At 31.5% G+C, this 16,595-nt stretch overlaps 2 protein-coding genes, 1 non-coding gene and 1 pseudogene across 4 annotated transcripts; 2 read left to right on the forward strand and 2 right to left on the reverse strand.

Moving 5' to 3' along the window:
* Positions 1-2,687: 2,687 nt before the first annotated feature.
* On the reverse strand, positions 2,688-2,780 carry LOC148763852 (small nucleolar RNA snoR8a). Its single transcript, XR_016025627.1, has one exon. It is a non-coding gene; the product is annotated as a small nucleolar RNA snoR8a (small nucleolar RNA).
* Positions 2,781-5,332: 2,552 nt separating this feature from the next.
* On the forward strand, positions 5,333-7,208 carry LOC18606348 (flavonoid 3'-monooxygenase CYP75B137-like). The gene is made up of 2 exons (XM_018118034.2): positions 5,333-6,364; positions 6,433-7,208. Exons 1-2 carry the CDS (start codon positions 5,396-5,398, stop codon positions 7,060-7,062), a joined length of 1,599 nt encoding a protein of 532 aa, XP_017973523.2. The 5' UTR covers positions 5,333-5,395; the 3' UTR covers positions 7,063-7,208.
* A 1,756-nt stretch (positions 7,209-8,964) lies between these two features.
* Positions 8,965-13,880, reverse strand: LOC108661191 (copper amine oxidase family protein). The gene is given in 4 exon segments (XM_088804635.1): positions 8,965-9,363; positions 9,472-9,780; positions 9,782-10,003; positions 13,771-13,880. Coding segments are annotated over 4 exon segments (852 nt in total). The 3' UTR covers positions 8,965-9,152.
* An 866-nt stretch (positions 13,881-14,746) lies between these two features.
* LOC18507249 (labd-13Z-ene-9,15,16-triol synthase, chloroplastic pseudogene) lies at positions 14,747-16,446 on the forward strand (annotated as a pseudogene). The gene is made up of 2 exons (XR_016025313.1): positions 14,747-15,690; positions 15,815-16,446. The product of XR_016025313.1 is annotated as a labd-13Z-ene-9,15,16-triol synthase, chloroplastic pseudogene (transcript).
* The last annotated feature ends 149 nt before the right edge of the window (positions 16,447-16,595 follow it).

The raw sequence follows: 16,595 nt of genomic DNA on the forward strand, positions 1-16,595 counted from the left end.
TTTTTAAAACAATTTAACTTTCATCTTGGAAAAGTTTTTCAAAGAATAAGGTGAAGAAGATTTGATATGTTGATTATTGGGTCCAATAGATGAAGGTAGCTTATAGACAATGTTCGTATTTTTTTTTCTTCAGACAATTACCTCTAGATAGATATCACAAAGATGTTCATGATGAAACCAACAAGTTATATAGAATGCCATAACACATTCATTGAATTTTTTTATTCTCTAAACCATTAGGTAAATGTTCATAAATTTTAATGATGAGTTAAAAAAAATTAAAACGTTATATACTAGTATTTAAGTTGTCATGTCAACAACACTCCCCTGTTTAAAGAGTAAAATTTGAATCTCTTTCTCCTGATTATAAAAAAAAAAATTTAATTAAGAATAATTCATTAAATTTCTGTTTGGTTTATTTAAAAATAAATAAATAAATCAAGAGAAAAATTTTGAAAAAAAATGTAAAATAAAATTCCTTGTTTTATTTGTATAACTGAAGGAATAAGAGGAAGAAGTTTTTCCTTATGCATTTCTGTTGAAAGTTCGGAATTTTCAAGCTAAAAAGTTTCAAAAAGAATGTTCTTATAAGGGAAAATATCAGTCAATATATTCAAATTCAAATAAAGCTGCCGATAAGTTTTATGCAAGTTTGGATTTAAACATTTGAGAAATTTGCAGAAATAATGCGTTAGAATTTTGCTGCTTATAACCAATGGAATAGGTGCCGAATGATGATATCAGTAGGGAAATTTCAACTCCTATGATCTCTAGTCGACATTAGAGGCTTCGCAGTTGGAAAAAATCAAACAGTGTGTATAGATAATGAGTTCATGCAGTCGCATCGCTCGAGGGTGGCTTTGGACCGGGTAGGTGAAGCAACGCTATTGCGTTGGCCCTGCCGTTCTTAGATTCCGGTAGTAGGAGCTTGACTGAAGCTCCAAGGTAGCAGAATTTGCCAGAGGACAATCAACTTTTCGCTGTTCAATGCTAATTTGGTCAGGGCCGGCTTTAGCATAAAGCAGGCAAAGTCCTACTTTAGGCCCCACAATTTTATTTTATAAGGTTCATAAATTTATATATTATAATTAATTATATTAAATATACATAAAAATTAAAATAATTAATAAAATATTTTTTATATTAAGTGTCTATTAAATATTTATTTTCTTTCACTTACCACCTCTTATTAATTCTCAATTATTTATCTCACTTTCTCACTTATATGAAAGTCAAAATAATTAATAAAATTACATATTTTCTCATTTTCTCAATTATGTGTTTAATAAATTTTTATTTTTTTATCATTTCTTAATTTCCATATGTTAATAATTCTCAATTATTTTTTATTTTTAATAAATATATTATGCTTTTAATGATCTATAATTAACTGTAATTTTTTTAAATTTCAACATAAAAGACCTTATTTAATTTTTTTTTCTCAGTAAGGGACTCATTTAAAACATTTAAATATCTAATCGCTTGTGGCCTTAAGAGGTATTGAGCCGCCCTTGAATTTGGCACAATTAACAACAACATGACGATTCCACTCTCGAGTTCGTCCAAGTCAACAACAGCGTCGCCTTCAGTCACTATACAACGCCTCAAGGGACAACCTACAATTCTTTCTTAGTCAAAATACCCACAAAGTCTCTTTATCAATACGTTTTATTCAATTTAATCAATATACTCAAAATTAACATAATTTAATCTCTTAATTTTAAAAATTATTTAATTTAGTCTATCTTCTTAAGAATATTTAATTTTACTGTTAAAAGAGATGATATCAATATTGACATTAGTGTTGACGTGGCATGTCACAAGGTACCGACATGATGACATGGCAGTTTCACGTGGCAAATAAAAAATTTTTCAAAAAAAAATTTTGAGCCACATCATAAGAATTAAATAGAACAAAAATATATAGTACATAGACTAAATTAAATAAAATTGAGATGTTGAGGGACTAAATTGAAAAGGTAATTGAAAAATATAATTTTTAAGTAAATGATAAATATACTTATTAATAAGTCGAATATTTAAGTATAAAAGATTTATGGTGTTAAAAAATATATAAATATTTTTTTATTTTATTATTTAATTTTAGAATATGTACATTAATTTATCTTTTTTGTAAAAATTAAATTTAAATCCTCTTTTTATAAAAAAATTTCATATCTAGAGTCAAATTTAGGTGAATAACTTACATTATATTAAAATAAAATAATATAAAAAGATTAAATAAATTATTATTTTTTCTATTTATAATAGTATAAAAATTTGAAATTTATTTTGACTTAATTTTTAACTTAAGCTGAACTCAAATTAACAAGATAAGTTGATTTAGTTACAACTTTCACAATTTACAAATATCCATGCTTTTGAAATTATTTAAACCTTACTCAATTTACCTTTTATTTAAATTTACTCAAAGTTTCTTACAAAATGATTTTATTTAAGTTCAAATACCACAATCAAATTCTACTAAATTTAAATTAAAATTATTAAATTGGATCTACAAAAAATTTGTAAATACAAAATAAAATTATACAAATATTTATAATTATATTTAACTCTATCAACCATAAATGCAATCTTTAATCCAAGAAATGTCAACCTAAAAAATATAACCTAAAATATTAAACAAAATAAAAACATAAAAAATAAATAAATAATTAAAAAGTTAAATAGCTCAGATTCTATGGTTATAATAAGATGTTTGTCATACCAAAATTAAACAAGTCAGAATGAAAGATTATTTTTATAGTCAGCACTAACTCCATATCTCCCTTCTTCATTTTTTTTAAAAAGTAAAATACCGTTACTCCCTAAACTTTGATTAAAATTACACAAAAGTCTATTAGTTTTCAAAATGGATACCCCATCCAAAAAAAATATTTTTCCCTGAAAACTTAGGTCTAGTCATTAGTTAATTGTTAGTATTTTTATCAACTTATTGACGTTGTAAGAGTAAAAAAATAATTTTACATTTGATTAATTTTTAAAATTACTATTATATAATTTTTTATTTTTTATTAATTAAAAAAAACCTCCCAAGATGGGGGCTCAATCAAGACTCCTAAGGGAGCATCAATCTGGTGCTCCCCTCCCTTGGTCGGTGCTCCCCTTTTTAAGGGAGCACCATTCTGAGCTCCTTTCTTTTGTTTAATTTTTTTAAAATATAATAATAATTTTTTAAATTAATGAAAAAAGAAAGGACATTTTAATCTTTTCCTAATTTCTGTTAACAGTGTTTGTAGTTTTGAAGCAAAGTGTCTATTTCGAAAACTAATTGATCCGTTTAGAATTTCAACTAAAATTCAAGGGGGTTGGGATATTTTACCCTAAAAAAAAAACTAAATAAACCTATTTTGCTAATTTGAATTTCGCTCAAGTTAAATACTAAGTCAAGTAAATTTTAAAATTTTGTAATATTATAGATGAAAGAAAAAGAATTTATTTAGTCTTTTTATATTATTTATTCAAGCATAATGCAAGTTATTCATCTAAATTTAATTTTAGGTATGAAATTTTCCTATAATTTTTATAGAAGGAGAATTCAAACTTAATTTTTACAAAGAAGATAAATTAATTAATGTACATATTCTATAATCAAATAATCAAATAAGAAAATATTTATATATATTTTTTAACACTATAAATCTTTTATACTTAAATATTTAGCTTATTAATAAGTATATCTATCATTTATTTAAAGATTTGTATTTTTCAAATATTTTTTTCAATTTAGTTCCTCAATATCTCAATTTTATTCAATTGAGTCTCTGTATTATATATTTTTATTAAATTTAGTCCCTATGATGTGGCAATAGCACGTCAACATGTCAGTGCCACGTTAACATTGCCACATCATCATATTTAGTGTCATGTGGCACTGCCATGTCCTCACATTGGAGTCACGTGGCATGCCACGTCATCATGTGGGTGGCATATCATTAAAATATGCTACGTCAGCGTCGATATTGATGCAAAAGTCATCCCTTTTAACTGTAAAATTGGATACCGTTATGGGAATGAACTAAATTGAAACAATTCTCAAAATCAATAAACTAAATTACTTCGATTTTGAGTACAGAAACTAAATTGAACAAAATACATAAGTACAGGAACTTGTTGAGTATTTCGACTATTTTTTCTAAGTACAGGAACTTGTTGAGTATTTCAACTATTTTTTCTTACTTTTCCTCACTTCTTCCAAGAAAACTATAGTGTAACCCACACTATGCATTCAGGATACAATTATTTGATGTGTGAATAAAATATAAAATTAATTTATAATAATAATAAAGATAATTATCTAAAAACAAATGGTGAACCGATGCATCATTTACAAATATGAAATTACATTGTAATTTATAAAGATAAATATCCAAAAATGAATAGATATTTTGATGGTTATCTGTCGAGTTAACTTGGAGACTATTATCGTATTAAAAATAAATATAAAAATTCAAAAATGGTGCTACTTCTCTTCTTAAAAACAAACTAAGTTGAAAGATTAAATATATATATATTAATTAATTACATGTAAAAAAGTTTAAAGTGAAAACAAAAATAACAAATATAGTAAAAAAATTAGAGATTTGGTTCAAAAGATAAATAAGTTGAGAAAATAAAAAGAAATAGAAGAAAAACAAGAAAATAGGAAGAAAGGAACGAAGAGAAAAACTAAAGCGGGAAAACTAATATTGACAGCAGCATGAAGATTTCACTCCCGACTCCGTCCAAGTCCAGGGCTGCGCCGCCTTGAATCACAGTACAATGACTTAGGGGACAACCCCACAATTCTTTCTATCCTTTTTCTCACTTTTTCCAAGAAAATAATTATCCCTCACGGACCATTACACAATAATACCATTTGCTACTTATTTAGCGATCTCATTTTGTTTAACTTGTAATGGTTCAATTACTAGCATGGAAACTACAACGCATTTTACTAAGATCCAGTTAATTGTTCGACTCACTATCATAGAAGTGTTATAGATTTGCGGATAATCTATGGATGTCTAGATGAGATCGTGTAGAACGCAATGCTTGTAGGGAAGTTTTGGGGACTATGGCTGTGCCCGTCTACTCTGATTAGTCTGCGTTAGCAGTTAGCTTAGTCGTTTGGCTTGAATTCTAAGTTACAAACACGTGCCTTTTCTCATCAGGAAGAATAAATAGACCATTGAACATTCTTAGTTTTTGTCCTCTGGTCGCTGTAAGTCTTTTTCATTTTTCCATTTGCCTTTTTTGGAATAACGAATATTGTATTAGAACTATAAATCACGCTCACTCCTGATCGGCAATATCAGACTGTGACTCTGTGCACTTCCTGGTTACCTCAGTGTTTTAACTTACAATTTCTTCTTTCACCTCCAAAAGCAACAAGATGTTGCACATAGCTTACAGCTCGTGTTCATGGCTCTGGAATGCTAGCAACCAGAAAGATGGACTGTTTCGAGTTGCTTTCTCATTTCTGATTGCCATATTAGCAATTTCACTCTGGCACCTTAGGAAGTCGAGGAAGTCAATCGCTCCATTGCCGCCTGGCCCACGTGGCTTGCCATTGGTGGGATATCTTCCATTTCTTGGAACTGATAATCTTCACCTGGTCTTTACAGAACTGGCTGGTGTCTATGGTCCTATCTACCAACTTTGGCTTGGAAACAAACTATGCGTGGTGATTAGCTCACCCTCGCTAGCAAAAGAAGTGGTTCGTGATAACGACATAACATTTTCTGAGCGGGATCCTCCCATTGCTGCACAGATTTGTACCTTTGGCTGCAATGATATTGTATTTGACTCCTACAGTACTCCCGACTGGAGAATGAAGCGGAAAGTTCTTGTGCGCGAAATGCTTAGCAATAGTAGCATCAAAGCTTGCCATGGTCTACGGAGAGAACAAGTGATGAAAACCATTACAAATGTGTATAAAAATGCTGGCAAGCCAATTGATTTTGGTGAATTATCATTTTTAACATCAATCAATGCGGTCATGAGCATGTTGTGGGGAGGCAAACAGGGAGGAGATCAGAAAGGGAATAGCATTTGGACCGACTTTCGAGAGCTTATAACACAATTAATGGTGATATTGGGAAAACCGAACGTTTCTGATATCTTCCCCGTGCTTGCGTGGTTTGACATACAAGGAATTGAGAGGGAAATGAAGAAAATCTCTCAATCGTTTGATCAACTTTTCGACTCTATGATTGAAGCAAGAATGAGCGTTGCCACCAAAATGGAAAAAGATGATGGAAAGACTGAACAAAAAGACTTCTTGCAGCTTCTTTTGGAGCTCAAGGAGAAGGACGATGGCTCATCATCAATTACAATGAATCAACTCAAGGCCCTGTTGATGGTAAGATTGTTCTCTCATACACCATTTTTTCTTTTTTGTTTTTTTGGATGCTAATAATTTTTAATCAGGACGTTGTGGTGGGTGGAACCGATACCACATCAACAATGATGGAGTGGACAATGGCAGAGCTAATGCAACATCCAGAAATAATGGAGAAAGTGAAGAAAGAAATAGCTGATGTTGTTGGTCCAAACAGCACCGTCGAAGAAGTTCACATGCCTAATTTGCGCTACCTAGATGCTGTCGTGAAGGAGACCTTCCGGTTGCACCCGCCCCTGCCCCTGCTCGTGCCCCGTTGTCCGGGCCAATCGAGCACCGTGGGTGGATATACCATACCGAAGGGCACCAAGGTCTTCTTAAATATCTGGTCCATTCACAGGGACCCACATGTTTGGGATAATGCTTCAGAATTCCAACCTGAGAGGTTCTTGAATGATCCTGACAAATTTGATTACTTAGGAAATGACTCCCGATACATGCCATTTGGTTCAGGAAGGAGAATGTGCGCAGGAGTTTCTCTAGGGGAGAAGATGCTATATTCGACCTTGGCCTCATTGTTGCATGCGTTTGAATGGAAATTGCCCCAGGGTGCCGAGCAAGATTTGTCCGGAAGATTTGGAATTATTATGAAGAAAATGAAGCCTTTGGTTGTTATTCCAACACCAAGATTATCTAATCTCGAGCACTATCTAAAGTAACTTTATAATTGTATTTCTCTGCACTAGATTGCCTCTTAGCAAACTTCAGTCGCCTGATAGCATGATTCAGGAGACAGTGCTATGTAATATTTTGACAATAACGGCTCATTAAGTTTGTTGAATAACCAATTAAAAATAATGAAGTAAAAGAGTATAATTCTCATTGAACCGGCTAGCTTTTTTTCTAATGCATGGATAAACAGGCATTGAGCCCAAATTATGTGGAAACAACAAGCTATACATCCGGTTGATGAGAGCAAATTATCTAGAGGTGAGTAAAATTGAATCAAATTAATTATTCACTCAAATCAAATGTTATTTAGATAAAATAGTTCGTCTTATTGGGTCAATTGATTTAAAATATTTAGTTTAATTAATTTATTTGATCGATTCTCAATTTTAAAATTTTTAAATTATGAAAAAACTAAACTAATTTTATATATATATAAAAATATATAATATATAATATTATTTTAAATTTATATAAAATATTATATATTTAATATTTTTAATTTTTAATTACTATCTACTAAATTACATTCTCCAACTTTCACTTTTTTATTTTTATTTTTTAACCACCTGTGCTTTACTCTTTCTTTTTTTCTCATCTAGTTACCTTTACACTTTACTCTTTCTTAAGTCTTTACTCCTTCTTTTCTTTAAAACCTAAGCTTAAATCCTAAAACTCCCTCAGCAAGTTGATAATTTGCTGTGGTTAATGGTTTTGTATTAGATGATTTTATACTTTGTAGATGTTAATTTTATTATCTTTGATTTTTAGTTATGTTAAATTTTGAATGTTAATTTGATGATTTATATAAAAAGACATAATTATGTGAGTAAAGGAATAAATGCTATAATTTTTTCTAATATTAAGATTACTAGTATTATTTATAATTGCAGATAAAGTTTATAAGTTTTTGTATTGTAATTTACATAAAAATTTATAAAACTTTGGTTCATTGATTCAAAATTGAACTGATTGAACCAATTAAATATTTAATCGATTTGATTTTTTTTATTTGATCAAATTTAATTAATTTTTTAAAAATATTTAATTTATTTAATCTTTAAAATGACAGAACATATCTATTAAATTACTCAATTGCTCACCCATGTATCAACAGTTCTGCTGGTGGACTGTAAACCCAATCGACACGGCACAGGCCTAGAGGGAGTTTGCACCCAAGCCTTGTTGTCAGAGCTCCCAAATCCTCTTTAATAGCCTTAACAACCTCCAAATTGCCATTTTCAATCAGGCACATATTGGCCCCATGCATTTTTTGTATTCGGTTTTCAATTGTCTATTTTACTCTTTTTGTCTCTTTCTTGTCATTATAAATTGATTTTTACAGAATTTAAAAAGAGTTAATTTTGATATATTTTATATTAAAATTTTAATTTTTTTTTAAAACTGAGGTTTTATGATTTTTAATATAAAAAATCATAAAGGAAATAATTTTGAAATATATTAACATAAAAAAGAAAGAGTAATATATTATTATAGGTGTTTAAAAAAGAAACAGGAAACATTGTTTTTGGACATTAAAAAATATTAAAGAATGTTGCCGAGACACTTTTACTGTTAATTGTAACATTGACAAGCTTTAACTCCATCTTAATTTCATCCCAAATCTATAACAATAAGTGGACCACTTTTTATCAATTTTAAACCTCATCTCCTTTAACTTACATTGCTGAATTTCTCCAATTATCTTGAGATGTAGCCGTATAATATTTTTAGCCTGAATAGCCGAATAGATTAGTTAAGCAGCCATCTTACTACTAGTTATTTCTTTATTTATGCAACTTGTCCAAAAAAGTTCCCAACCATATGGTATGATTACCCAATAGTGAAAAATTATTGTGACAGTTTCAACCTTTTTTAAACTTATTGGATACTTTAAACGTGGCCACTGTTAAAAGCCCATCATAATGATGTTTCTTTAAAGTGATTAAGACAAAGTAACCTCTAATTAATCTTGATAAGGAAATAAAACCAGTTCCTGGATAATTACTATTTACGCCTCTCACCATTCAGAAACTTAGATTTGCTTTGTAGGTCCTAGACTTGTTCTGAAACGAGCGTTTCATGCTGAACCAGCAGGCTTGCAAACAGGTAAATCCTTTTCAACATTGGGTGGAATCCGAAGAATTGGGTTGCTCTCGAAGAAATTAACTGGCTTCAAATCAAAGCTTGAGGACACAGTTGGCATAATAGGAAAGTCCTCTTGGCATGGTATGTGATGGAAGCCTAGAGTATACCACAGCACAATATCCTTGTTCTCAATTGATCGGTCCCTGCAAAAATCAATCACATTGGAAATGGAAATGAACATTAGCTATGGAATAATCAATTTGAACAGGGAAAATAGATGTTAACCAAAATCAACATTCTTCGTTTCTTACCTATCAGACCAAACTGCAAGAGTGTCTTCACCCTGGCTCTGGTAAACAAATAATCCACCTGCCCATTGCTAGCTTTTGTTATATGGAGTGACCCATATCTGGTTATTTGTGAATGCACCTCTTCTCTGTGGTGGATCTTCATGATCCAGCAAGCTAAAGGCGGTACCGCCAGGAACTACCTTATATCCAACCGAGTTCCCAACCCTTGTCTTCTTAGTTGGATTGATCACATGGAACTCAGATGGGTCATAGAGTTTAAGCTGAACTTGTGCATCTTTCTCTGTTTTAGCCACATTTCTGACAGCTTTAGCTTTTTCTTGGTGACTCTCCCGGAGAGGTATCTTGCCTCTTGATATTTACTTTAACAAAGGAATTATCGGAGCCATCTATGTCCATATCCAAGTAGAATGTGATGCAATGATCATGGATAACGCCAATAACGTTTTCAGACAAAAGCGTGCCAAAGAGATGTTCTTGCCCTTCCACTTGGTTCATGTTTTCATAGGCGGTCCCTTTCACCGTCAGAATGCCGCTAAGTCAAACCTGTGGCCATCAGTAATTTTGATATTAGAACAGCGTAATATGCTAGCCAGGAAACTCCAAATAAACGCCAAATTTCAATGAAATAGTAGTTTTTGGTTTATGGGGATTCGTATAAGCCACTGTGATTTGTACGACTGGGCAACGTGGCTGGCTTGAATTTGTTTTCATGTTTTGATTATTCAGGTGAGTCTTCTCAACGTCCATCATGCCTTTTCAATATTTTCTTAATCTTTATGAAATATGGACGGATTACAGTGAAGCGATAATTGTGAAGTTGAGTTGTATTGCCAACAACCAAACTCCCTAATCAGCTTTGCCTAAGTTGGCAATGACCAATGGCCACATTATTAGACTTTTTGTCACTTGCTCGGTTAGAAATTACAATTATTTATAATTTATTTAAGGAAACGGGAACTTACACTTCCCAATCAAAATAATTCTCTCCAATTTTCTCCCCAACTAAAAACCTTCAAACTGTCATAAAATATCATTTCATTTCTTTTTTGTTTTGTTCCTTTAGATTATTCAATTATTTAAAATTTTTTTGACATATGAAATACAGCTGAACAGGAGTCTATCTTGATGATGCAACTTGCAGAGAAAATCGGTGACGAAGAATATGCAAAAAGCAAAGGTATTCCTTAAATTATGTTATTATCTTTCATTTTTGCTATTTAGTAAGGATAAGATAGACTAAAAAAATGGAATGGATTGGGAAGTCGTTTTCTTTGGCTTGAATTTCTATTTGATTTTACTTTTTCTTTTTTTAACTCGTTAATCACTGGCTGGCTTAACCATTTTGGAATTTAATGTGTGTAAAAATTTCATATAATTTTGGAACTGATTCTCCAGAAATAAAAACCTTTGAACTGTCATATAATTTTGTTTCATTTCTTTTTTGTTTTGTTTTTTATTTGTTGTTTTAGTATGTTCAATTAATTGAACTTTCTTTGACATATGAAATGCAGTTGAATCGGAGTCTACCTTGATGATGCAATTTGAAGAGAAAATCGGTGAAGGAGAAGATGTAAAAAACGAAGGTATTCTTTAAATTATATAATCATCTTTTCTTTTTGACTATTTAGTAAGGAAGAAATAAAATGGACTATAAAATGTAACAGACTAGGAGGCAGTATTTTTTGGTTAGAATTTCTATTTGAATTTACCCTTTTTATCACTTATTTATCGCCACTTGTCTTAACTACTTTGGAACAACGACCCCAAAAATAAAAACTTTTGAACTATCATAAAATTTCATTTCATTTCATTTCTTTTATGTCTTGCTTTTTATTTTTTGTTCCCTTCGTTTGTTCAATTAATTGAAATTGTTTTGACATATGAAATGCAATTGAGCCGGAGTCCACCTTGATGATGCAAACTGAAGAGAAAATAGGTGAAGAAGAAGATGTAGAAAACAAAGGTATTTCTTAAATTATAAAATCATCTCTTCTTTTTGGCTATTTAGTAAAGCACTACTTTTTTTGTTAAGATTTTATTTGATTTTACCTTTTTTTACTTATTTATCACTACCTATCTTAACTATTTTGAAAATTAATGTGGGCATTAATTTTCGTCGATTTTTTTATATCGATATTGTTTTATACTTTAACAAAAGATAATATCAGTCAAGACTCCAGTGGTTCCACACACAGCTATCCAGCTAATTTTTCTGATTATAAGACTCAAAAAAGGGTCTGTTTTACACGATTATTTTTGTTGCTTTCAGCATTTCAAGTGTAAGTAGTTTGTTCTGCTCTTTTGACACTGGTTCTTGTCACTTTTTTGCTGCACCTTCTGCAATAAGTATTAATCATTAAAGGAAGGATTTTCACCATAGGCTTAACCACCAAAGTAATGAAATCAAGAATAGTCAACTAGAAAATGTTTGATTATGATGAGCTGCGAAACTAAGAATGCTACACTTCAAGTTCTGCTGCTGCACTTTTCAAAAAAAAAAGTTTCTGTTGCTGCTTCAAAAACAATGACACTTCCAACAAGAATAGAACTAGAAGAACAACTTTACGATCACCGGTTAGCAACCAAGTAGCTAGAAAACTATTCCTTAAGTTGACACTGCAGAACACTATAATGTTAACTTTTATATGCACAAAAGTAACTGCAAAAACACAATATCATAGCATAATGTAAATTTTGTTCATGGTTACACTCCTTTTGTTAAGTAGGTACAAATAAATGTATAAATTTATAAACATTGCCTCTTATTTTTTGTTTAAAGCAAGCATAACAAATTGAAGAGTGAATAATGATCTTAATTTTCATTTTGACCATTCACTTTCACTTGACTAGGTGCAAATAAATGTATACCCTTTCCTTTTGTATGAAAATTTGTATATTTTTTTTTTGCCATAAACATTTCTTACAATATTTTTTTTTAATCTAAGTGCAAAGCATGGAGGTAAAATCTAATATTTTTAAAAAGAAGTCTTAATAGGGCTTTCAGAGTTAACCACATGTAGGGTAGGGTAGAGAGAGTGAAAAAGAAAAGATATTGAAGCAATGAGAGAGAAAGAAGGGGGTGCAAAGAGGTCAGAGTTTATTATGTGAATAACAAATAAAGAGAAAGAGAACAGATGTTGAAGCAAAGAGAGGGAGTGCAAAGAGGCCCGTGTGTTGCACACGAGTCATACTCTAGTTTACTAAATTACATTCCCCACCTTCACTTTTTCATTTTTAATTTTTAACCACCTGTCCTTTACTTGTTCTTTTTTTCTCATCTAGTTACCTTTACACTTTTCTCTTTCTTTAGTCTTTACTCTTTTTTTCTTCAAAACCTAAACCTAAATCCTAAACTCCCTAAGCAAGTTGATAATATGTGATGATTAATGGTTTTGTGTTAAATAGTTTTATATTTTGTAGATGTTAATTTTATTATTTTTGACTTTTTGTTATGTTAAATTTTAAATATTAATTTGATGGTTTATGTAAAAAAATATAATTATGTGAGTGAAGGAATAAATGTCATAATTTTTTCTGATATTAAGATTATTTGTACATTTTATAATTATGGATAAAATTTATAAGTTTTATTATTAAAATTTGTATAAAAATGATAACATTTTAATTCATTGGTTTAAAATTGAATTGATCGAACCAATTTAATATTTAATCTGTTTGACTTTTTTATATTTGATCAATTTTAATTAATTTCTTTAAAATATTTAATTTATTTAATATTTAAAATGACAGACCAAATCAATTCAATTGCTCAAATGCTCACCCATGCATCAATAATTCTGCTGGTGGGCTGTAATCCAATGTACATTGCACACACCTAGAGGGAGTTTGCACCCAAGCCTTGCTGTCAGAGCTCCCATCTCCTCTTTAATCAGGCACATAGTGGTCCCATGCTTTTTTTGTATTCGGTTTTCAATTGTCTATTTCACACATTTTGTCTCTTTCTTATCATTTTGAATTGATTTTCACAGAATTTAAAAGAATTAATTTTAATATATTTTATATTAAAATTTTAATTTTTCTTTATAAATTGATGTTTTATGATTTTTAATATAAAAAATCATAAAGGAAATAATTTTGAAATATATAAATATAAAAAAAGAAAATGTAATATATTATTATCTGTGTTTAAAAAAGAAAAAGGAAACACTGTTTTAGTACATTAAAAAATATTAAAGAATGTTACAGACAGACTTTTATTTTTTTTGGACTGAAAATATCTTTCATTAATTCTACAATTGTCAATTACATTGTGAATATCAATATTAGACAGTGACATGCCTCCTATCCTGTTTGTTTCTCCTTCCAAGGAGATAAGCCTCCTTAAAAACCTTATCATAGTGAATCCTGTGAGACAAACCTATGATAAAGAAAGAGTAGTCACCTGCCATGGAATATTACAATCTCATTTACAAATTCGAATTATCCTTCATTGCTTAGAAACAAATTCCTATCATTATTAACAACTTTATGGATCAACACTGATAATTTTGATAAATTTTTTCATTCAACCACCTCATTCACCATTCTTTTAACTACTTGGGTAATCGAAAATGTGCTGTCTAATTAGTCTCTCGAGTATAAATTAATGAGAGAGACTTTTACTTTTAATTGTAACATTGACAAACTTTAACTCCATCTTAATTTCATCCCAAATCTATAACAACAAGTGGACCACTTTTTATCAATTTAAAACCTCATCTCCTTTTTCATCATTTACTCACCAACCAATCTTGCCCGTGCCGTTCTCCCTTTACCGACTCTGTCCAACTTGCAATTTTCTTATGCGCGATGGGATTCACGTGCAAAGTCTGTTAGGCCTTGTTGATCGCTCCGACAGTTTTTTCCTACATTTTTTCTCCGTATTTTCCTTGTTTATTTTTTTGAAGAAAAATGAGAAAAAAATTGAGAACAAATTTCCTTCAAAGTTTCTATAGAAATTTTCCTCAACTTTTTCACTTAGGAAAACTAATTTTCAAAAATTTTGTTTTCTTGTCCTTAATTAAAACCAAAGAAGACCTCAATCACTCATCCCATTTTCCAGGTATGAGTGTATGTTACAAACTTAAATATCTTCTTGACCAAATTAAATTATCTTAACAAAGATCCAAGGCACATTTTAATCATGGTTGTATTCAAATTCCCTTGGTAAGTCCGGGAAACTTCAACTATATAAGGTATCGAATGGTTTCAGCTTTTAAAGTAACCAAACTCATCTTAACCCTTCATGTTCTCACGCGTTTCAATTTCTTTTGCGATGACAACTCAAGACTTCTTTGACAAAGGAGAGAAGTTCCCACAAACGACAATCCCTTGTGTTCTTATTACATTATTACTAGCCTTGTGTTTGTTTCCATGGTCAATCAAGAAATTGAGGGGATCAGGAAAGGCAAAGCAGCTACCGGGACCCCGTGGCTTACCCCTGGTCGGCTACCTCCCATTTCTCAGTAGAAACATCCACAAAACTTTCATGGAATTGACCAAGATTTATGGTCCAATTTATAAACTTCCGCTTGGACAGCGACAATGTGTGATAATAAGCTCTCCAAACTTGGCAAAAGAGGTGGTACGTGACCAAGACACCATTTTTGCCAACCGTAACCCGACCATTGCAGCACTGGCTTTCTCTTTTGGTGGAAAGGATATTGCTTTCACGCCTTATGGGCTAGAATGGCGGATGCTGCGCAAGATATTCGTCCAGGAAATGCAGAGTAAAGCAAAGCTGGATGCGTTTTACTCTCTACGAAAAAATGAGGTTCAAAAGAGTGTTAGAGATGTACTTGGGAAGGATGGAATCCCCATTGATGTTGGACTTTTGGCGTTTTCAACAGTGATCAACATGATAACTAGCATGTTCTGGGGTGGCGCGATTCAAAGAAACAAAGGAGCTGGCACCAATGCCGAGTTTCGCGCAGCAGTGTCGGAACTCCTCGTTATATTGGGAAAACCAAATATTTCAGATTTCATCCCAAGTCTGGCGAGATTTGATCTACAAGGAATAGAGAGGAATGTGAAAAAGGCATCCAAGAGGATAGAACAAATTTTCGATTCCGTGATCTATCAAAGGATGAAAAAGAACGAGGAAAAAAGTCAAGGCACAAAAAAGAAAGATAGTAATGATTTCTTGGATTTCCTTCTAGAGTTCAGAGATCAAGACACTGGAAGTCACTTTCCCGAGCACAAATGAAAGCCTTCCTCGCGGTAAAGTTCCTCCTCTCAATTCGTTCTTCCATTCCCATTAACTAGGAATAACAAAAATTTTACTATTCCAAGTGTCCAAGACTCCAAGTAATCTTTTTGTTTTGTCTTTTTCAATTGTTAACAGGACATTGTAATTGGGGGAACCGGCACAACCTCGACTGCTTTTGAATGGACAATGGCAGAACTGATGCTACACCCAGAAACGATGAATAAAGTGCAAGAAGATTTAATAGAAGTGGTGGGTGCTAACAAAATTGTTGAAGAGTACCATATTTACAAATTGCCTTATTTGCACGCAGTTGTGAAGGAAGCATTAAGATTGCATCCACCAGCTCCGCTGCTCCTACCCCGTTCCCCGACCCAAAGTTGCACCGTGGGAGGCTATACTATACCAAAAGGAGCTAAGGTTTTCATGAATGCTTGGGCTATGCATAGGGATCCCCAGTTTTGGAACGATCCCTTGGAGTTTCAGCCTGAGAGATTTATTGGTGATCATGCTGATAACTTGGATTACTTAGGGAAAAACTTCCATTATATTCCGTTTGGGTCTGGTAGGCGAATATGCGCAGGGCTTCCCCTGGGGCAGAGGATGTTGATGTATATATTGGCTACATTCTTGCATATGTTCGAGTGGAAAATGTCGGATGGTGAAATGCCAGATACCAGGGAAAAACTTGGGATTGTGTTGGAGAAGTTAACGCGGTTAATTGTTATTGCGACACCAAGATTCTGCACCTTAGAGCTTTATAAATAGGAGTGGTCATATATATATATATATATTAAAATGTTTAAATATATGTTGAAGTAACAATATATATTGTACATTTTACCGAAAAATAAAAATTATAATATACTAGTAATGCTAGATTTATTTAGTCCTTTCAGTTTCAGTTTTGTAGTGCTTT

This window comes from Theobroma cacao, chromosome 3, assembly GCF_053813885.1.
Source record: "Theobroma cacao isolate CCN51 chromosome 3, ASM5381388v1, whole genome shotgun sequence".
NCBI classification, from domain to species: domain Eukaryota; kingdom Viridiplantae; phylum Streptophyta; class Magnoliopsida; order Malvales; family Malvaceae; genus Theobroma; species Theobroma cacao.

Excerpts from the sequence above, each read along its gene's own strand:
- LOC18606348 (XM_018118034.2), top strand. The coding sequence starts at position 5,396 with ATGTTGCACATAGCTTACAGCTCGTGTTCATGGCTCTGGAATGCTAGC. Across the intron at positions 6,365-6,432 it reads AACTCAAGGCCCTGTTGATG|GACGTTGTGGTGGGTGGAAC; the intron begins GTAAGATTGTTC and ends ATTTTTAATCAG.